Raw genomic sequence first — 23223 nt, forward strand, 5'->3', positions numbered from 1 at the left:
ACCCTCTATCACTCTGCAGGTGTTAATTAAGCGTAGACGGAGCACATGCAGAAGTGCAGTTCGAACCACCATTGCTTCTCCAAGGAAGATGGATGTGTAATTAGATAATGGTTGAGTTATACCCAGATTAATGTGAGGAATGTAGACTCCAATACCTACATATGTTCGTCCTACTCGGTACTGCTTAGAGGCGTCCGTGTATATGAAAACAGCGTCTGGGTGGTGCTGAGTAATACAGTCCTCCCATAAATGCGCTATCATGAATGTAGGAACGGTGCGTTGTCCATGAGAGGTACAGAAAGGAAATTCCACCTGGCAGGTAGTTAAAGACGTCTGGTAGGAAGATTGATAATAAGGAAGTTTACGTCCTCGATGAATACAGTTGCATAATTTTTGAAGTTTAACGTAGACAAAGTAGGTCCAAGGAAGTTGGTGGCGATTAGGTAAGCGTTTCCGGCGATCACTGAAGTATAATAATTGCGTTGTGGGTATGATCGGCGAGGTTGTCATAGCCATACGCGTCAAGAGGAATATCTTAGCTACATGGAAGGCACTAATTTGATACGGATATGAAACCTGCTTTTTCTGAAGGGCCATGGTCGGTGCGTTCCGAGGTTGTCGTAATAAAATGCGGAGTCCAGTGGCTTGCAGCTTGATGCACGTAGCGCTAAGTCTTTGGGGTAAAAGCGATAAAGCTGAACTACTGTAAAGAGTTTTGCCTCCAGGCATTGACGATAGATGCACAGTTGTGCCCCTATATCCATGCCCCACTGTTTGGTGCTCAGTCCTGTGAGTAAATTGAGTATATGTCGCACTTTGGTAACAAGCGAAGCAAAGTGTGGATTCCAGTGAAGCCGATGATCCAGTGTCATTCCAAGGTACGTGATGTGAGTCTCCGGAGAAAGCGTTACATCTGGAAGATGCAGAGGTTCGTGTACATTTCGACGTTTACGAGAGAACAGAATATACTTGCTTTTCTTCCACCAATCTCTGCTTCCAACAACGATTAGTTACTCGAATAATCTGCTTCACTGTCCATTGAGCACTCCGTCACAACTCAACTTTTCTTATTTGTAAGATGGGATGCATCTTACTGGTGGTTCTGCTATGACTTTTGAAATGAAATGACTTTTGGAAATTAGTACGATTTAAGTGTGGAAGATATGGTTCATAACATGAAAGTGCTACAAAATCAGTTTTAAAAAAAATCATAGCTTCTATATCTGAAACTGGTCATTTTTAAGGAATTCCACTAATGGACCTACGCATCAGTTCAAAAATTTTGATCTGAATAAAAAAAAGTAAACCAGAGGAAAAAAGAGGCTGATATTGCTTTAATAACACATTTTCGAACAATACGCAAAATTTTTTAATTCTCTTTTGGAACAATTTGAAGTTTATACACATGAGTTTGATGATGATGCAAGCTTCTTGAAACAGATAGTATCACGGGCAGAATTCTTGTTTAATTTGGATTTCTTTAAAACTTTTCCAAGAAGTAACGTTTCGGTTCAGCAAGCAGAAAAGGACCTTCCGTCTTCTTCAAACTTCTTTGAGTTTGTGAGTATATTTCCACTTCAACTTTTAATAGATATAGATCAGGACAGATTATTTTTTGAATAAAAGCTTTCCATTAAATTTATGCAGGACTTGGTAACCAGCTCAAGAAACGAAGAAAAACTTTTTGAATTGAAGATCCCCTTCAAAGTTGCAGCAAAGCTAATTGATGTTCTGAGTATACCAATGTCTGAGGCTATATGTGAAAGTTGGGGTTCAGTGGTTACTAATGTGATGGAGAAAAGACCAGCAGAAATGATGTTCTTAGTGAAGATATTGGAACAACAGACCAGCTTACATACATTATCCTACATGGATCCCCATCAGGATAATAACTGCTGAAAACTGTTTATCATGCTTCATGTAACGCTGTAATAAAAACATGATAGTATCATCTTGATTTTTTATTTTGGAATTCCTGCAGAAAACTTTTGACTTACAAAAGCTCACCACAGAAACACAAAGTTCTGGCATCGGAGTAGGTACGAGAAATTCTGTTACTTTCTTGGCGTCACAAAATATGAAAACATCGCACCTAAGAGTTTCTTTAGTGTTGCATTAAGCATGAAAACTGTATGTGATTGGTTAAAGTTTTGCAAAGGAGTTGATTTTAAGGTGTGGTTAGACAGTCTGTATATCTTACTGGTGGTTCTGCTATGACTGTTGAAATGAGGCACTTTTTGGTCGAAGAATGCATAATGTAGTGTCTATTTCTGGTGATCTTGTGATCTGAAGAATTAAAAATACAAGATCACCAGAAATAGACACTTTCAATTATGGTTTGCGTCAATGAAACGGAGCAAGTGTTACTGTACGCAAAATTTTGCAAAAACTGGTACTGAATAAGTCATGTTTCTCCTATGTTGTAAGTTCTCCTATGCTCCTGACAAGTATTATCGCAAAACTATCATCATCGACTTCTTATGGCCAATCACGTTGCTCCCAAAGAGAAGATACATCGTGCAATACGTACTGCTAATAGATAATAGTGATTAACTTTTTCATCATATGTAGTGAAATCTACCTATGTTCTTATAATTAGGTGAGAAAAAGGAAATACCGGTATTTTTTTGAGGACAATAATTTCGTTAGACGCCATTTTATAGTTTGAAACATGATTAGTTGCACAGCAGCGCCATTCATTCATTCTTCTATTTGTTTAAATTCTCTAACTTGCTGATCGCGTCCTCTAACGAGAAGTTCCGAAAGTGAAAAACGAGCGGAACTCGGCATTTGGATAAGTATTGTTGTGTTGCATATTTGAAGTAATTTACCTGTTTGTTGTAGCTGAAGAAAATGTCTGTTATAGGCAAGGTAGAGCTAAACTTTCCTAGAATTACGGTAATTGCAGGTTTTGAAACATTTATTTGGTTGTTATATTTATGAACATCTGTAGATATTATCATTGTGGAAGTTCATGCTTCTGCAATTGTTCTTTGTTGAAATAGTTAAAATGTTAAAATTGTTGAATGGATAGTGCTATTTAAGTGCTGAAATAAAGGTCATAAAGTTCTAGATATGTTGTAAGATCTAGTAGCAAATTGTGTGTGATCTTTTCCAAGTTATAATAGCATTCAGAGAAAGGCGTCGTGCTTACCAATAAATCGCGCGGGTTCAGGGCAAGCTGCAGTTACTCGTCTCAAAACAGCTTCAAATGAAAATATATTTAATTATATGTCGCATTATCAGTTAAATTACACAACTGATACAGTTATATTATACATGACAGTGTTCAAGATTAGTGCAGCTGTACATGTTGGAAATGTTGTGTATGGTAACAAATCTATGAAGTTTTGTTTATTTCCGGAGAATTTAAATTGATTTATTAATCGCCGCATTTATGAGTGACTTGGTACATTATCATAGGAACATGTTTATGTAAAATTATTACGTCTTTATTAATGGAACAGTAAAATTTGAATCTCTTGAAGACTTCTGCAATTTATGCGATATTGTAGTCAGAACATAGTATTTACTTCAGTCTTCTAATTTAAGGAATCGAATCGTAAGGAACTGGTTCCTTGGAATAGTTCGTTAAACATCACAAGGAACCAGTTCCTCATGAATCGCATCTGTGAGAAATCATGTCAGGCTTTCTAATGCTCCTATATGTCCAATTTTTCCTATATATTTGCGTCTCTTCCTAAAAACTTAAATTTTTGTGGCATTGCTACTTCCACTTGTGAGAATAAGGATTTTTAACTTCATAAGACTAAGTTGTCATACTCAATATCGCATGGACTTGGTGCCTATTTGTATGGAAAGTTGTTGTATGATGTTAAAACTTCTGGTAAATTCTTCAGTCTTGTCGTAGATGAAACGGCAACTCATAAACAGTTTGATACATTCGATATTTTTCTTCTTCAACCAATTGTTTTGTTATTCATTACATGCACAGTGCATTTTTGGGGCACGCTACATCTTCTGATCTTTTTCCAGCTGTTGCGAAAACTATTAACACATCTAAACTGCCGCATGACAAGTTTCTCATGCTGGAAAGTGATAGACCTAATGCGAACGTGTCTTCGGCGAATGTCAGATGATTGGTGCCAAGATTAGGGTTACCAAAGTTTCTAGATAGTGGTTCTTGTACTTTGCACACAGTTTCTAATGCATTCCATGATGGAGTAAGATGATTGTCGTGGAATATTGAAGGTTTTTGTGTGGATGTATTTCAGTGGTTCAGAATGTCTGCGGCTCGACGAGAGAACCATGCTCTTGTCCAGTTAGTTTTGGATTTAGAGAGAGATTTCTTTCTGCGTCATGTTCCGAACCGATGTTTAACTTTGTCTCATGTGTGCGGACGTATCGTGGAACAACTTCCAGGGCTATATAGATATTTTCTGGAGAATCTACCAGCACAAGATGAACTGTCATGAAAATAATCGTTACAGAAGGATTAAACAATTTCTGGCAGACGTATACTTACAAACACTGATTTGCTGATGCAGATCTCTTTTACACTTTCCTTATGGTCGTTGCTTAGTACAGGTGAGCTACGTACGAAATCACTAAGAAACTCGTATAAAATTTTGCAACGAGATAATTACCCATTTAGTTATATTTAGAATAAAATGTATGTTTATATAATTGGTGTAATTTCCATGTGATTTTGTTTTCTACTTGTTGGATGATTGAAACTTTCCTTTCTCACAACTTCACGAAACCATATTTTTTTCGTCGTGATTTTTTTTTTCTTTCTTTTCAGTAGCATTGGAAAGCGGGTCATGGTTCGGATTGTAATGTTTCTACGATTATTTAACACATTACATGTTTCAAATGTTCATGGATTAAGAACTACGCCATCTTTCTATCGTAACACAGTCCGAAGTTTACCAAAACTTAAAATACGAAGCATATAAAGTAACGGAAAGAACTACAGCAAAAGCACTACATTTTACGATTGCTACGTTAATCTATACGCATGAGGGGCCAAACTCCCCTAACTTTCCAACAACAATTGCAATAAAAAAGGCTGATTTAGTTTCTTTCCCAATCTTGCACATAGTACACGCAAGCATGTACAGTGTACAGTGCAAGCAGCAAAAAACTATATGTTTCAAGGGAGACAAGCTCTCGATACTTTTTCCACTGACCATTGTCTAAGGGCGAGTAACCTTTCCAACAATCTGTAATAATGATGGAGTTCACATTAGCATGTCTCGAAATAATGTCGGCTAAATTCTTTTGAACTTCTCTGATTCTGGCCATTCCTTTACGAACATATCACCAGTTCCCCTGCAAATAACTCCAACAGCCAAACTTCTCTTTATAACCTCCCTACATTATGCATTCTTCGACCAAAAAGTGCCTCATTTCAACAGTCATAGCAGAACCACCAGTAAGATCTACAGACTGCCTAACCATACCTTAAAATCAACTTCTTTGCAAAACTTTAATCAATCACATACAGTTTTCATGCTTAATGCAACACTGAAGAAACTCTTAGGTGTGATGTTTTCATATTTTGTGACGCCAAGAAAGTAACAGAATTTCTCGTACCTGCTCCGATGCCAGAACTTTGTCTTTCTGCGGTGAGCTTTTGTAAGTCAAAAGTTTTCTGCAGGAATTCCAAAATAAAAAATCAAGATGATACTATCATGTTTTTATTACAGCGTTACATGAAGCATGATAAACAGTTTTCAGCAGTTATTATCCTGATGGGGATCCATGTAGGATAATGTATGTAAGCTGGTCTGTTCCAATATCTTCACTAAGGTCAAAATTGCTGCTGGTCTTTTCTCCATCACATTAGTAATCACTGAACCACAACTTTCACATATAGCCTCAGACAATGGTATACTCAAAACATCAATTAGCTTTACTGCGACAGAGTATTTGTCTCAGAAATTGTTACTGCAACTTTAAAGAGGGTCTTCAATTCAAAAAGCTTTCCTTCGTTTCTTGAGCTAGTTACCAAGTCCTGCATAAATTTAATGGAAAGCTTTTATTCTAAAGATAATCTGTCCTGATCTATATCTATCAAAAGTTGAAATGGAAATATACTCACAAACTCAAAGAAGTTTGAAGAAGACGGAAGGTCCTTTTCTGCTTGCTGAACCGAAACGTTACTTCTTAGAAAAGTTTTAAAGAAATCCAAATTAAACAAGAATTCTGCCCGTGATACTATCTGTTTCAAGAAGCTTGCATCATCATCAGACTCATGTGTATAAACTTCAAATTGTTCCAGAAGAGAATTTAAAAATTTTGCGTATTGTTCGAAAATGTGTTATTAAAGCAATATCAGCCTCTTTTTTTTTCTCTGGTTTACTTTTTTTTTCAGATCAAAATTTTTGAACTGATGCGTTGGTCCATTAGTGAAATTCCTTAAAAATGACCAGTTTCAGATATAGAGGCGATCATTTTTTGTTTTTTAATTTTAAAAAAACTGATTTTGTAGCACTTTTATGTTATGAACCATATCTTCCACACTTAAATCGTACTAATTTCCAAAAGGCATCTACACATAGCAGGCATGTTTTTATACTTTTCTGTTGGTTTTTATTTTATTTTATTTATTTTCTGGCAAATTTTCTGCGATCACATCTCAGATCGCGACATGTTCTGCTGTGGTGGTACCTGCAACCTAGATTTACTGATGAAATTTATGTTCCTAACTGATAATTGCTTTAAGTATGATGTTTACAATTAATAACTTGTATAGTTAACTTGGCATTTATTCCGAAGTTGGTTGCCCGCTTGGTTTTCGACAAAAAACGTAGTAACAACCACAAAAATTTTAAAGATCATCAATTTTTAGGACCGCTTTAAAAGAGTGTAACAGTATGATAGGGTAGGTAGTCAGGTACGTATAAGTAAGACCTCGTCTCTACGTAAGGATACCAACTAGAGTGTCTGTACATCTGCAGACAATGTTGAGAATACAAATGCTCGTTATTTTCCCACAATCCAACTATGTGGAAACATTTCGCCAAGTAGTTCCCTTCGTTTGCCTAATAGTTCCATGATTATATCCGCTTATTAAAAAAAAAAAAATACAAGTTCCGCTCTCCTTACATATTATCAAGCACATAAACGAGCAGATTATCGATTTCCTCTCGGTAAATTTTCAAAATTTTGCTAGAAACGGATGATCAACTTTGGAACTTAATCCGTTAACTTTCGCTTGATCAACTCGTACTGTACATAATAAATTATATACCTTTTCACATACACTGCAATTTCTGTTGAGCTGTAATAAATCGACACTAAAACAGAACCTTTAACTATTAATGTTATTGTCACATACTAATGTTGATAGCCGATATAGATTCAAACTTTTGATTTGTGGGCCGCGGTGGCTCAGTGGTAGAGCGTTCACCTCTGGTGCTTGGGGTCCCGGGTTCAAACCCTGCTCCCGCCAAGTGAAATTTGTGGTGGACAAACACCGTGTGCGTGGGTTTTGTCGGGGTTCTCCCACTTTCTTCATTCCACCATTTTTCATCTCTCATCATCACCGTCTCCTTGAACCTAACCGGTATAACCGTGGGACGTAAAGCTCAAAAATTTCATTTCATTTTCAAATTTCTGATTTTTTCTTCGTCTCAAGAAACATCCACCCCATTAGACATTTGCCGCCGGGAAAATATTGTAACAGACAGTAGAAAATAACACGCGACCAATGCACCTGCAAGATTAAGAACTTAGAACACTATCACAGCACATGACGTCGAAAAGCATCAACCATTAACATAATCATTTCGGAATTTGTGAAAACCGGAAATTCCACTAATCAAAACAATAGCTACTATACAGAAAAATAATGTAATTTTAAATCGCAAATTTGATATATGATCTGTTTTTTTTTATTATTATTATTTTATATTTATTTTTTTTAATAGTGTAGTGGCAATATCATAACTACAAGTAAACTATGACGACTAACCATGTTTCGGGTGTTTTGTAGTTTCACTACCAATTCGAGTGTCTTCACAACATGTCCTTGGGACCGAAACCAAAGAGCACTTTATCGAAAGCCTGTCATAATCAGCATGGTGGAGCAACAATATTTTAAAATATTCTGCCCTGTTCTGGGAACATGTGACTCATCCTATCCATCTGTTGCATAGAAGAAGAGAGGAAGACAGGTCCTTGTTTTCAAAAGAATTCAAGAGCTCAACAAACAGAAGTAAAGTAACATTTATTTGCACCGTCAGTACTACAACCTTCATGTCACTGTGAAGTTATTTATGTTAGATGATAATAGAACATGAATTAAATACCATATAATCCTGCGTTAATACATTTTGCTGTGAATACTGCGATTTTTTTCACCAGACTCTTAGAACAATCACTCTTAAATTAGAACCCAATTTACTGTTTTAACGAGACACGTGGGTCAGTAGTAGAGTGCCCACTTCTGTTACGGATCCCTGGTTCCAGTAACGATTTCAAAGGTGGTCCGAGGAATTTCACACACGGGCCTACGATATTTCTCCCAGGGCAAATTTTCGATCGTGCTCACACATTCCAACCCCGTGGAGAAATGTCTGGAATAATCACTGCTGATTCGGTCCCGACTTAGGGGGCCGCGGTAGCTCAGTGGTAGAGCGTTCACCTCTGGTGCTTGGGGTCCCGGGTTCGATCCCAGCCCCCGCCAAGTGATCTTTGTGGTGAACAATCACCGTGTGCGTGGGTTTTCTCGGTGTTCTCCCGTTTCATCCCACTTTCTTCACTCCACCATTTCATTCATTACTCATCATCACAGTCTCCTTTAGTCTAACCGGCATAATCGTGGGACGTAAAACTCAAAGATTTAATTTAATTTAATTTTTTTTCGATTCCGGCTTACACCGAGTGGGCTTTATTATGGACACCGTGTGTATTGATTTGTTTGAGGTTCTTCCCCCTTCTTCATTTAACCATTTCATTCAGTATCATCAACCAGCTCCTACCTCAATTAGGAGAGCTGCAATTCCAATTTCAAAATACATTGAACATGCTATTTGAGCATTTTTTACAAACTTCACATAGCTCTATCTTCAATACCGGTCGATATATAAAGTTGAAATTTGATATTTTTCTTAGTCTATCTAGAGGGTATCTATGTACCAAATTTCATTAAAATCTGAGATGGTGAGGTTAAATCACTGTGTTGAATGTATATGGAATGACCCATAGTGATCGATGTGGTGATCTCGCGTGATACAATTAAACGTTTACTATCTGACCAGCTGTACTCTTTTGTGGGTTGTACTACCGGGTAATTTAGTTCGTGTATAGATAAACATGGAAAATTCTCTCATAGTTTAAATTACGATCTTTGAGTGTGAAATTTAAAATCAGTTTGGTCACTAATAGTATGCACTGCTGTTCCAGTACCGCAAAGATCGGTGGCTGCTAATGCCAGAAGAAGTGTTACTGTAAATTGGTCATTAGCCAAATTGGATGTTAACATTTTCTGCAGAATTAGTGCTAATAAGTATTTCGTTGAAGATCGTTCAGACGATGATTTTCTTTTTTCATTTTTTTATTTTTATTCTTTTTTTTTTTTTTCATTTTAATTTTTTCATGTATCAAACCTGTTTTGTTTTCTCTATCCGGAAAATAGAATACATGACAATGTTGACGATATAATGTATGAATTTCTGCTTGCAGCCACTTCTGTATTCCTATTGGCGCAGTTCTTGCTCATGGAGAGTTCGAATTGGTATGTTATATTCTGTTAATTTTATGTCATAAAATAATTGATTTTATTGTTTACAGTCTATATGTAATTCAATCAATTTTTGCTTACAGCCACTTTTGTACTCGTACTGGCGCAGTACTTGCTCGTGGAGGGTGCGCATTGGTATGTTGTGCTTCTTGTTACAAAAGTTGCTGTGTAGAAGTGTCAGTAGAGATCAGTTAGTTACGTATTGTTACGTAATTTTTTTGTAAAGATGGCTTGTATGTATTTAGCTCCATCAAATGCATGGATAGCTACTTGCAGTTTTATAAAGTAGAATTTAATTAACTTCAGCATACAGTTGGAGTAGAAAAATATAAGGTTTATAAGTCAGCTTCATTCCATATTTTGTGTATATGGTCTTTTTCCTTGTACTCCATGTTACCTCTTGTACACAAGGTGTTTCAAAACAACACCTACAATTTGGGAAATGATTCTTGACACAAAACCAAAACAAAAAGTTTGGACCAGACTGGGTGCACAGATGCTTCCTTTCGGAGTTATTGGCTGCCGAAAACTTGAAAATATGAACTTTAATGGTCCATAGCTGCAAAACTGGGACCTACCGCAGTCGGGTCAAAACACTACTTAGGAACTAGTATGGACCCTATTCAAATACCCCAGTTTTAAAATCCTGCTGTTCTTGCACAACAATTTTATAGAGGCACTTGGTGAGTACTTGAAATTATAAGTTCGTAGCCAAACTCCCTCTATAAAAGTTGTTGCGGAAGTACCTCGGGATTCTGAAACATGGATTTTTGCATAGGGTACATATTAATTCTTAAGTGAAGTCTTGACCCGACTACAATAGTTTTAGAGCTATGGACATTAAAGTTCATTTATTCATGTTTTCGGCAGCCTATAACTCCGAAAGGAAGCATTTGTGCACCCAGGTTGGTCTATACTTTTTGTCTTATCTTGGTATCAGGAATCACCTCCCAAACGTTGTCGGTGGTGTTTTGAAACATCCTGTATATTTGAGAAATTCAAGCTACAACGAATTTTCTTTTTTCATCATTTAAGGTTTAGTACACTAGTAAAGTAGCATTCAATTATCAAGAGTGGAAATGTGCGATTGAGCTTGGGCAGCCGTTATGATGTTATTAAAATATATAAAATTATATATGGTCTACGTGATCACTACTTTCAAGGGTGAGAATGTGTGACTGCTTTGAAGAATGTATGTGTGCCATTCTGATTAAGGCACCGACATGTTAAATATGAGATCTTGAGTTGATCTCTAGCCCAGTCGCTTATCTTTACTGAAATTTCACTCTTTACTGTCAAATTTTAAAACAGAAGAGTATTGCCAGAAATCAATTGTTCCCATCATTTCTCACAGGAATGATTCTTTTTCTTTTCCAGCGTACTATACTTATTTTCAGGGTTGGCAAAAACCATGTTTTTTATTGAAAAAAACCAAATAACCCGTTTTTTTTTAAAAAAAAAAACAGTTTTTTTTGGTTTAAATAATTTGCTCTATGTGTTTATATCACATATGGACAGAAATAAGTCTGTTTCGCCGTGGTGGTATTATGCAACAACCAGGTTATGCTGGAAGGGGTCACATAAACTTAAAGCGTAATCCGAACAGCTTTTCGGCTTACATCCGAAAGAAATTGTCCTCCATTTAAACTCGAAACCGGGACTAATTGGGCATAAATGCGATACGTCTGCCGACTCACTCACGAAGGACTCCTGATAAAAATACGGTGTACTGATCTTTATATACTTGTTAGTATAATTATCAAAAGTTATTTCAGAAGGACAAAAAGATGAACTGTTGCACAAGTGAAACCATTATACAGAATTACATATGGACAATTTCAAAATACTGTAGAGTACAGAAAAACTAATTTAGTCCAAGTAAGTTCACTACGACTTTTATTAGTCGCAGTTAAAGAAATACGACTTAATTTTCAAATCAGTAAGAAAAGCGAATGAAGATACGAATTATTTGAGTCCACTTTGGCTCTGACTAATTTATACATAAATAGATACCAAAGATACTTCTGATTTCAATAAATGCCTCTCATGAGGTTTGTATGACTCCTTTCTCCCCAAAAAATACAGCATTTCGATGTATTTTATCAATAGTAAACATTATTAAAACGAAACAATATTTAGAATTTTCTTCGATTGCAGTTGCATAACAATAATAACTATAAAAAAAATCACATAAGAAACATTAATAAACTTATATATATATATATATATATAAAACTTGCTTTTGTAGTTGAATCTTTTTGTAATGAATGGGGAATTTAGGTCTGAATATAATACTATAATATACGGGAGTGAAACGTGATAACCCACAAATGTGTGTGCTTCAAGATTTTACGAACACTTACCGTTTTACGAACATGTTTCGTTTTTTGGTTTAAACCAGTTTTTTTTTTTTTTTTTTTTTTTTTTTTTTTTTTTTTTTTTTAACCAGCTGGCTTAAACCAAGGTTTTAACCATGGTTTAAACCAGCCAACCCTGCTTATTTTAACAAAAACGTAAATTGTACATAGTTTTAAAAGAATCTGCGAAGCCCATTAAACAAACCTTGTAGTTTTTTTGTTCTGTTGTATAATGTGGGCAGACGAATGAAGCTTGTTTTCGGACTTCTCCGGCTTCCACAGTGTACGCACTGTGTATTTTCACATCAGTGCTCTCATGTATCGTGTACTTCTCATTTGAATTCAGAGTTGTCGATCCAGATATAATAGTGATACTTCCTAGTGTTCTAGCACTGAAAGAAATAAGAATTTTACGTAGGTCTAGAAAAATGTAGTCACTTAACGTTCTCTAATTATACGAACGAGTAGTACCATGTCAAATTAGCAAACTGTTTCGGATCGACTCTTAAGAGATTGCATTGAGGTTTTATATTCTGACCGCTATCATAATTGTGTGGAACATGCGGAAAGCTGAGGTTAATTTATGAACCGATTTGGAATTTACATGATCCCTAAGTTCTCAAAATTTGCCAAGAATTACTTAGTGACATATACTTGATTGACATTTGCGGCTGACCTAATGGAACTAGGACGTTGATTAAGGTGTCATTTTAAACTTATGGTAAGAGCTTTCAAATACTATATATATTAGTGTCGAAAGAAACAAAATACTGAATTTCATTTTCTCGATCATATTTTGGGAATTTTCTAAAAGATTATGAAACAATATTCAGACTGTTTTGAATGGATCATTATTTACAAGAGTATCCACTTCCAAACTGGAGTTGAAAATCACATTAATTTAAGTTCATTAATAACAATAATAAAGTAAATTTAAAATAACACAAGAAATAAGGGTATATTAAAATCAAATTAATAACATACTGCAATGTCAGAAGGTAATATTGACCAGGTTTTTGTCCATATTTGGAAGTTCAGTTCTTCTCTAGGTACTCCTTATAACTTAGTTTGTGGTGAATTTCAAATGCTTTTTCGGTTGTACGTCTTTATGAAGCAAAGTGTAGGGATCACGGGGTTCACCTTACACAGTAAATATACTCCACGAATTCAAAGAATATGTCCAAAAGGTTGAGCTGAACAAGCTGAATAGAGAAAGTTACTTTCACTACATCTTTCCCCAAAACATCCTTCAGCTGCCACTTATAGATCGTTGTTTCCACTTGTCTGCCACTGCCAGCATGTCGTTGAATTTGGTGAACGTCTGTTCCAATGAACTCTGGCTATACGAAAATACCTCGACAAAAAATTTGGGAGTATCTGAGGCTGCAAAAATGAACGCCTGAAATTTGTGTTCCAGGAACTGTTTTGTGCCTTGTAGAAGTGATCTTGTAGGAATGTTGCTGACTTGCCGAACTCTTCTTGATTGACAAATGTAAAATGCACTCCAGTCAAATTTGTCGTTGCCCACTCAGAAAGCTACCAGTGAAGAATTGTGTTTTCATAAATGCTACAAATTTGCTCTGACTGCTAACTTCTTGACTGTGCCACCAACTGCATTACACGACGCCTTCCCATAACCTATTGCATCAAAATACCATTCAGCCTCTATTTAAAAAAAAAAAAAAAAAAAAAGGTAAACATGTTTTAAAAGTTTTTTTAATTTTTTTTCTTGCACCGATCACTAGATCCATCAGAATAATATTGTATCTTTTTCAGTCTAAACCGGTTTCTGAAGAACACAGAAGTTTGTTTTTGCTGGAAGTGGTACACTGTCGTAATGTTGTGTTCGAGACACTCCAAAATTGCAACGTAACTTGACATGCTCGGTTTTTGCGTTCCCTTTATAGTACGCTACAAACAGTAACGACTCCAATTTTAATTTCCTGAGAAGAAAGGGAGGAGCGAATTGAGCGATAAAGAAAATATTTTAAGGAAGCTATTCTTTTGTATACCGAAAAGAATAGTTTTATATTAGTCATCAGGGGTCCCCCCTTTGGCGTCGTCAATACTATAAGTGAATGAACAGTTGTTTGTTCACTGGTTCAATGATAGCGTTGCTCGTCACCCTGTGCCACAAAATTATTATTTCCATCTATTTTACAACAAGAACCTAAATTAAAGCAATTTTCAACTCCATGCTTGGAAGTGGAAATTCTTGTAAATGTTCTCATGTTGATCCCAAAATAAAACTTGAGGGATATCATCATCATAATCTTTTTTAATATGGCTCTGAGAAAATGAAATCAGAATTTTGAGTTTTTCGATATGTTTTTAAGCTTTAAAATGACACCTTAACCAACGTCCTAGATCCTCTAGGTCAGTCCCAAATGCCAATCGAATAAATGACACTCATGCAATTTTTGGTAAATTGTGAGAACTTTGGGGACCTGTAATATGGAAACCAGTTCACATATCATCGTGGAATATCAGGTTTGTCATTTTTCCAGTGGTGCTAAGAACTGTCAAATATCATCAAAATATGACAAGGTAAAGTAGAATTTGTTTGGAAATTGTGTTGATTTGACGTGGAATGGCTCAAACGACAAATAGAATTTAAATAAATAACCAGGATAATGTGTTAATAAATTAGCAATAGATTTTAATACCTAACAAATTGGTTAAAAAGAATCATTAATCTTAAACGAAATAAAATGCAATTCGCAAAAACTAGATCACCTATAAGACAGGGCGCAAAATTTCAAAGTCAGACGCACTCGCCAGTTTAAAAATGATGGTCGCCAGTATCTTACATACAAATTATGAGAGGTGACCCCCTGCACCCTGCCTTTTGGTTTGACAAAGAAAGAGATTACATCAGGGCATAACATTTCAAAACCAATGAGATTCAGGGATAATCAATTTTGAATTGGACAATTCATATACATGTTAAAAGATATCTTACCTTAAGACTTCATGTTTTTTAACGCTCTTTCTCTGCACTGGAGTGCCAGTTTCGATTCTAGTTTTCGGAAGGGCCATTGTCATTGATGGAAATTGTCAACAAATCATCCAATGTGTCCGTCTTCAGTGAATTCCTGTAGCATTCTTAACTCTGTTGAGATTACTGAAGCCTCTCTCACATGAAGCAGTAATCACTGGTAAAACTGCACAAAATGTGACAATTGGAAGAGTTTTATAAATATTTTATGTATTTACTTATTTATTTATCACTGACATCGTACATGATTGGTTGATCTATTGTAGGCACTGGGATGTTCCCTCAACTGTTCTAACTTCAAACAGCGGAGGGAAACGATCTCTCGCGTTGACGCGCCACGAGGCAAACCATTTGGGTTGAGGGTGGGAAAGGAAGGTCGAATTACAATGTTGTGAAGACTTCGCTTTCCATGTCCATTGTGAAGACTTAACATTCCAGGTCTTCTGTCACTCAGTGACAGTTAATTTCGTGCGCAACAGAACTGCTCAGCCCTGTGAGTCTAGGTAGAAACCATTCGTGCTGAACACTGGTCGCCAATGGTTTCCTGTGACTACAAATTTTGCGCTCTGCTATAAGATATGAATTAAGATAAATAGAAACGTATTATACTTTAAAAAGAATGAAGTAAAGATAATATTACTCCTGACTAATGGATAAACAAACTTCCTTGTGAAGATTGAAGGAATGCAAAGTTTATCACCACAGACTAAAATTCTGTCAGTAGATCTCGTACCAAGCTTAACCAAATAGAACTAACACTAAACTGTGACATATGAATTTGAAAATTTTGCTATTAAGTACGAAGTGATATTTCGTAATATCCTATCATGATCACGTCATAATTGGGAGTTCAAAACTCAAAAGCATTTACATGTAGCGCAATTCATTATTCTACTGACTATCATTTGAAAGAAATGCTAAGAATACTTATTTAACTTAAAGATATAAAGACCATTTTACACTGCAGTAAGCAACAAAAACAGAAACTGGAAAGAAAGGAGGTCGTGTATGATTTTGATATATAAATGTCCCTATTTAAGCATTCATCTGTCGGGACTGTGAAACAGTCCAAGAAATTCTCTATAAGGGTTATACCACCAGAAAAAGTACCAAATTCATTAGATACTCAGTATAAAGGTAATGTTGCAAAACTTCATTAATGGGTTTTCAAAAGTCACTTCTACTTGGAAAGTTAGGATGACCATGAAACGGAAAGAGTGAAAATTGCATGGTTGACCAGTTACTTTTTGTCTTCTTTTTCAATCCGTATGTTCCAAACTTTGCTTTCAGTTTTCAAATTGTTTTTGATCTCCATTCTAGTTTTTAGAATTAATAAGTTCACTACACATTTATTTATTTATTATAAGTATAACTCAGTTATTCTTTAGAAAAATAATAATGATAAACATTTTTGTTTTTGATGGATGCGGTTTTTCTTCAGTACTTGTGAATTTCAAGTATTTCATTTGTTGTGATCTTGAAAGGTTTTATTGAATACTTGCAGAAATTATGCCTAATCCATTATTATTTCAGCTCTCAACCTGAAAGAAATCCCTTACGACATAAAACCTGTGAGTTTAGTAAAAGCTGGAGGTGAACAGCATTCAAATGAATACAGGGAAGTTAATCCGATGGAACAGGTTCCAGCTCTTGTCATTGATGGTCATACTCTTGTGGAATCGGTAAGATTATAAATGCTATTATAGATTAATTAAATCAATGGTAAAATAAATATTTTTAAAAATGTGAAAGTATTATAAGAAAAGTAATAGACTCTGTAAGCAACGCATTACCTTTAATGAGAATGATAAAAGTGAATACTTTTAAATGTACAGATGTTATCAAAATAGTGGAAACATCTTAAGTAAATGGAACTTAACCTGCTTAATACGGGTTGAACCACAATTAGCTTGCAGAACAGCTCTGACTTGTGAAATGAAGGCGTATAAGTCATGTATAGCTTCTAGAGGAATATTTAAGTCATTTGCTATGCAATGCAACATTCAGTTACGTCAGCGAAGATAGAAGGGGGAGGGATAACTACTACGGAGTCCAAATTCCAAAATTGACTACAAGTGTGTAATAATATTGAAGTCTGAGGGATTAGGTGGGCCATGGGATGTGTTGATGTTCACGAAACCGGGCCTTAACAGCTCCTGCAGTGTGAAATGACATATTCGTCATGAATGTTGCATAATTGGCTGGGAAAACTCTGAACCATAGGATGTAGGTGGTCTAGTCTACTTAATCACTGGCATTAATGTATTCTATGAGTACCCAGACGTCACTGTATCGCAAGCAAAGTACGTTTCTATCTCATGGATAAAAATTCGACCTAATTCGCACCCAAATTCGCTCTTGAAAATGTTAGGAAATTTTGTGATTTGGTAAAGAAAAAGTCACGAAATTTCATTTTGGAATTTTAGTAGACACCCTGTTTTTAATCTATCGAAAACTACATAATATTCTTTGCACAGATTCAGTTAGTTAGACAAAATAGTCATGTGCACCTGTCCGACAAAACATAAGCTTGTTAAGAGTGTCCGCCATATATAAACCCGGCTTGATGGAAATAAGTTCAAAGAGAACCCACCGGAACATATTACGCATTTGCAATCATCCGGCGCTTCGCTTTGCGTGTTTTTAGGATAATTTTTCTGGCGCTAAGTTTTGGTTGATCAGCGGTTTGAAAATTGCAACCGAACGTTATACTATTCCCATCAAACTATGATTGTCGAAATAAGCTGTTCCAAGTGCTGATTGAGCACCGCAGTCACTTCTGCTGTCCATGGTGACAGGCGTCGTCAATTCTCGGCAATCTTTGTTCCCTCTCCAGTTCCTATTTATTATGTTTTACTGACGGGGTGGAGGATTCTGTAGAACCTCGTCGTAGCTATATGGTTAGCTTCCTCGCTTTCGTGCGGGGAACCCAAGTTCTATTCCCAGCTCATCTGATTCGGATCCCACGTTAAGCTATAGGTCCATGCGTCGCATAGCCACGGGGCTGAACGGAATGCTGAACTCCAAATCAACCGATGTGAATTCAGCACCACCGTTGACAACACTTCTTTGCGACACACCTAAACACTGGCCTCCTTAGATGCACTTGCGCCAGCTAATTGTGTACCCACAATTTGATCTCTTTGACCGTATCCAAAAGATACAAACTCACATTCGAAGTGTGCTTATTTCTGGAACGCACGTCACATAGTCTGTGATGAAAGGTCTAAGTCCAAGTCTGCGAGTGCATCGTACGTAGTGTGTCTACTGATACTGGAAATACTTCAAATACTGGAATTTAATTTTGATACTGGAAATACTAAAAATATACTGGAATTTTGATCCACATACTGGAAAAATATGAAATATACAAATATTATTATTCTTTGTAATCTGCCCTGTATTTTTGAACTCCGAAAGTCCAGGGTAATAACAGTCTTGCACTATAAATAGAATAGAATAATATACAGTTATTTGTACAAGTTATAATATAACTTAATAATATATTTATATAATACAAATAATGATCTTGGATCACTGTATCAGGCCTCCGAGCAGGGTGGACATGAAAGTTATGAAATAAGGTTGTCGGTCAAAGGTAAGTAGTGAAATTGAGCTTCAGATCATGAGAAAAGTAATTTTGTAGAATAACAATACTTATGTAATACAGTACAGTTGCTGAAATAATAAATTGTGATTTTTCCTAATGATCCGGCGTTAACAGGTGACTCCATCTCTCTTCGGGTTGCAGAGATTCCCTAACTTTCCCATTACTACTAATGTTGTTTACAGTTTCTGCTATTTTTTTTTCAATACCTCACGTATAATAATGGATGCATTATATATATATGCAATGCTTCAAGTACAGTATACAGGCTGCAGACTAGTCAGTAAAGTCTGTAAGAGCAAGCGCAATGATGAGAAACTAAGGACTAGTTTTAATGCTTGGTATGGATGTGGCACATTGCTTGTGTAAAGATTTCAGCGCTTTCATGAGTAGCTGCATATACGTAATAATTTGTATTTTTTTAAAAAAATCAAGGCTAATTAAATTTATTAAAAATAAAATATTCATTTGATGGTAAAACAATTACAACTTGATTCATCAAAAGTGTGATTATTCCTAAAGAACTTTAAAAAAATAATTGTATTAGGTACTGGAATTTTGCTGAAAGTTATACTGAATATACTGGAATTTTGAAATTGAAACTTACCCTGGTAGTGTGTGAAGATGGACTCCGTTAGTTGTGTACTTAAAATGGTGGTTCCTCATAGTACGAACCGAACAACGATACGGTACTGTCAGAATTGAGTTCTAAATAAAATTTTGGGGTCAATATTTACTTTTGTGAGGTAATGTTATAATTATTTCTTTGATAAATATGCAAATTAGTAAATCTATAAGTAGAATATCAAAATGTTACAAAATCAACTGAAACTTACCTGTGTAATATTCTCTGAGTATACTAATGACATTTAAAATAGTGTAGGGAAAGTAACTAAATAATATATTTAATAATGCTTTAATGATATTTTTGCTTTACATATAACATGTAGTTAGTTTACATAGACAATCTGTGCTGCAGTTATTTGCACGTAAATTACAAACTGGAATAATATAAATTAAAATTTTAAACTATAGAACATAGAAAATGAATACCTATATTTATTACCCTATGGTTACAGCTATACTGCAGATGTTAATTCGTAGGTAGATAGCAAGCATAACTTACTAATTTCGTTTTTAAACAAATATCTTACAAATCTAGTATATTCCCTTGCACTTGGTGTGTCAGGGACCGCAATATATCAATTACTGTACGTTTTGGAGGTTTGATCAAATGTGAAATATTGCCGAAAAGCTTTCTTTCTGTACCTTAAGCAAACTTTTCCCGAATTTTTCTTAATTCTTATAATCACATTATTACAACCATTAGGCAACGATGATGATAATCCTTTTCATGTAGTTGAATAATATGAGAGACATTTCATAACATACAAATGGAAATTTTCATACAATCTCCTCCCAGTTTTCATAAAATTCTTACTATATTAGCGATATTTGTTTATGCTGATACTGGAACGAGTGAATTTCTTTCGTAAACTGAGGTAACTATTTTCGCAGTTGGGAGCATAAGGAAGAAGAAATAGTTGTACCAAGAAATGTAAGGCGCCAAAGGCGCAGTCGTGCGCTTCCCTTGGTCTGGCTAACAATATTATAAAGAAGTGCATGTAAGGTATTGAATTGTGTATACAGTGTAAGGAGATTCCATTTAATTAGTGGTATTCGGTCAGCATATATTTGATCCCTATACATTGATCTTTTATAGTAACAATAGATTGTACCCTTAAATTTTGCAAATTTTTGTCCTCATATTGTTCAGCCGCATCACTTTCATCCTTATCGTTACCAGGTAATAACGTTTGTTTCAGATTACCAACAAGGAGACACTATTTCGAAGATTTACGAGTAAAATCTACAGATTCAAAAAGGAGTTTAAAAATTAGCGAAATGGGATAGAAATAAAACAGTTAAGGCAAGTGTCCGTGTAATCCGCCGTATAGAAAGCAGTTAAAAGACCTTACACATTATGCACTGTCTACAGTAGCTTGTGCCACATTCACTGTAAAATGCTATCGCACCTCTCAGTACCTTCGGTATTCTAATGCTAGTTGCCTGCCTTCGCTCGCGATGAACTTTCTAAGTAACTTTTACAGACTACGAAGTTAAGTCACATTGCTTGTAAATAGCACCCGCAGCAGTTCCCTCTGCGCCCTAACACTCAGTGCTTCTTTCTCGTGCAGGCACACCTTAATAAAATGGAAAGTCGCCAATAGTTGGTGGGTTTTATTTTGCGCTCCTATTATAAGTTTATTTTTCACACAATGTGTATATAGTCATTGCTCCACTCTTGTTAATCTGCGCGTGGGAGATGCGAAATGATAAATATTTGTAAATGGGGCCATCAAATACACGCTCAGAAGCCGTTAGCACACACACAAAAAACACAAAATTTATAAGTAATTTTACGGTTGCTCCATATTGTCAATTTGTACGATAGTTTTATCTTTAGTATTACCAGAAAGCAGGGTTGGAAAAAATACAATTTTATTTGAAAAAGAACAAAACATGTGTTTAAAACATGAAAAGGATGTTCAAAATGTTTTTAACACGTTTCAAAATCATGTAATAACTTATTTCTTAGGACTTTTTGCTCTTTACTTGCAACCGACATTGCATTTATTTTATCCTGGCTAATAACACTGTGCTGGGTACAGAATATTTCAGTATAGATTAGTAATTCTCTACTTATTTCATATCCTGACCCCTTTTTATTACATCCTCTTGCCAATGACCCTCAGAAGTACTTCCTAATTAGCTTTTTAGACGGGTTGAGGGAGAATAATGAAACTTTTAAGTGGTCTGACACATCAGATGGTGTTATCAAGCATCATGGCTGTCATCTTTGATTGGAATTCAAAATGTCAAATATAAATGGAGTCATGTTACATGTTTTAAGACTAGGACTTTACCAGAAATACGCTTGTGCCGTTAGTTTAGCCTTAAAACAAGTCATTTCGAAGTTACTGCTTCTGAAAGTTTCCTAGTTATGCTCTTAGGGGCTATGATCCGTTTCGTGGAGGCGAGTATGATTTTTAGTTGCAAAAATTTGATTACTATTTCAGAACACTCATGTTAATAAAATTATCTCAAAGTAATAAATTTTTGAAAAGTAATGGTAGTTTGAAGCACACTTCATGTTGTGTTAACTGTAGAATATTCTCTGCAAGCCTATGTAATCGGTTGTTTTTTAAGTCAATAATTCATTGAAGAAAGGTAATATTTGGGGCGTTCAGAGCACAGTGGATCCAAGTCCATTTTCGATAAGGTTCAGGTTTGCTCAGCAAATGAATTCTATTTCCAAATGTAATATCTTCGCAGTCAAGAGTCCACAATAAATATAACTAAAACCACCGTGAAAAGCTGTGGGATAGTTTCACATGACAGCCGCTAGATAGGGGCGTCAGTGGGGAAGGAGGGCATCTGCCCCCCCACCCTGATTTTCAGATTTTGGGGGCAGTAAGGCAGCTTTAGAAACCTTTCGATAAGCAAGGTCCAACAAAACAAGTTTGAGATCCTTACACCTAAATAATGAGGAAATACAGATGATCGAAACTGGAAAGTTGTTCCAAATGATGTCGTTTTTTCTTCCCGTAAAACTAATGTTAAACGATTTCAAGTTGTACGGAGGCTGACAAGGTACATTCGCGAAGTGGCCCATTGTGTATTGTACTAATTTAAGCGGCCCATACTGGTAATTTCCATATTTATGGGCCTTCATATATCCGGAATTCAATCATACACTACTATAACACTCGGACACAAAGTTGCTTTTAGTTTCTTTAAATGTCACTGGACATGAATATGGGCAAAAACAGAACAAATTGAATCAAATATTGCTTCTCTGACATATGTTACCCACCTTGGCCGCCATCTTAGATTTAACTTTCGGTTTTTCAAATGGCAATAGGTACAAATGATACATCAAATTAATGTAAACTTTTCTCGGAATTTCATTGGTGTACTGAGTTTTACCGTAGCTTGTATATACTATTAAATGTCAAGCAGCAGACACACAGATGTCAATACGGAAATGATAGGTATTCACCCAAATCTGGATGTATCTGGATCTACACTAGGCATTTTGACCGTAATACAATACTTCCTTATTATAATATAACATGGAAGTAATAACAATCACTCACGGAGATGTAATAAGATTATGACACCTATGTTGTAAGGAGTTTTCCAGTTAGAATTGTTTTGATTCGTCAACATCTAAACCGTAAGTTTAACTGATATTAATCTGCAATGTCTATTCGCGAAGTGCCTGGAGGGAATAAATATGTAATACCTTCCAAATGGTACAAGCTACGGTAAAATACACTACACCAGTGAATTTCCCAGAAAAATTGTAAATATCCGATGTAACATTTGCACCTATTTCCATTTGAAAAAGGGAAAGTAAAATCTAATATGGTGGATCTAAGATGGCGGCCGGGGCGGGTGACATGTGTCAGAAGCAGTACTTGATCCAATTTGTTTTGCATATGCCCATATTCATGTCCAGTGACATCTAAAGAAACTAAAAGCA

General features: G+C 35.7%; 1 protein-coding gene across 4 annotated transcripts in view; it reads left to right on the forward strand.

Annotated features, from left to right (window-relative positions):
- Positions 1-2720: 2720 nt before the first annotated feature.
- Positions 2721-23223, forward strand: part of LOC145664129 (putative maleylacetoacetate isomerase 2) — a 38739-nt gene continuing 18236 nt past the window's right edge. Inside the window, exons 1-3 of one of the 4 annotated variants that reach the window (XM_081730510.1) lie at positions 2721-2871; positions 9655-9706; positions 16601-16749. In XM_081730510.1, coding sequence (XP_081586636.1) covers positions 2854-2871; positions 9655-9706; positions 16601-16749 — 219 coding nt within the window. In that variant the 5' untranslated portion in view covers positions 2721-2853. Of the gene's footprint in view, positions 2899-9654; positions 9707-9795; positions 9848-16600; positions 16750-23223 lie in introns of all 4 variants that reach the window. The other 3 variants (XM_081730511.1, XM_081730508.1, XM_081730509.1) reach the window with 3 other exon arrangements.

This window comes from Thermobia domestica, chromosome 11 (assembly GCF_964235325.1).
Source record: "Thermobia domestica chromosome 11, izTheDome1.hap1.1, whole genome shotgun sequence".
Taxonomy (NCBI): domain Eukaryota; kingdom Metazoa; phylum Arthropoda; class Insecta; order Zygentoma; family Lepismatidae; genus Thermobia; species Thermobia domestica.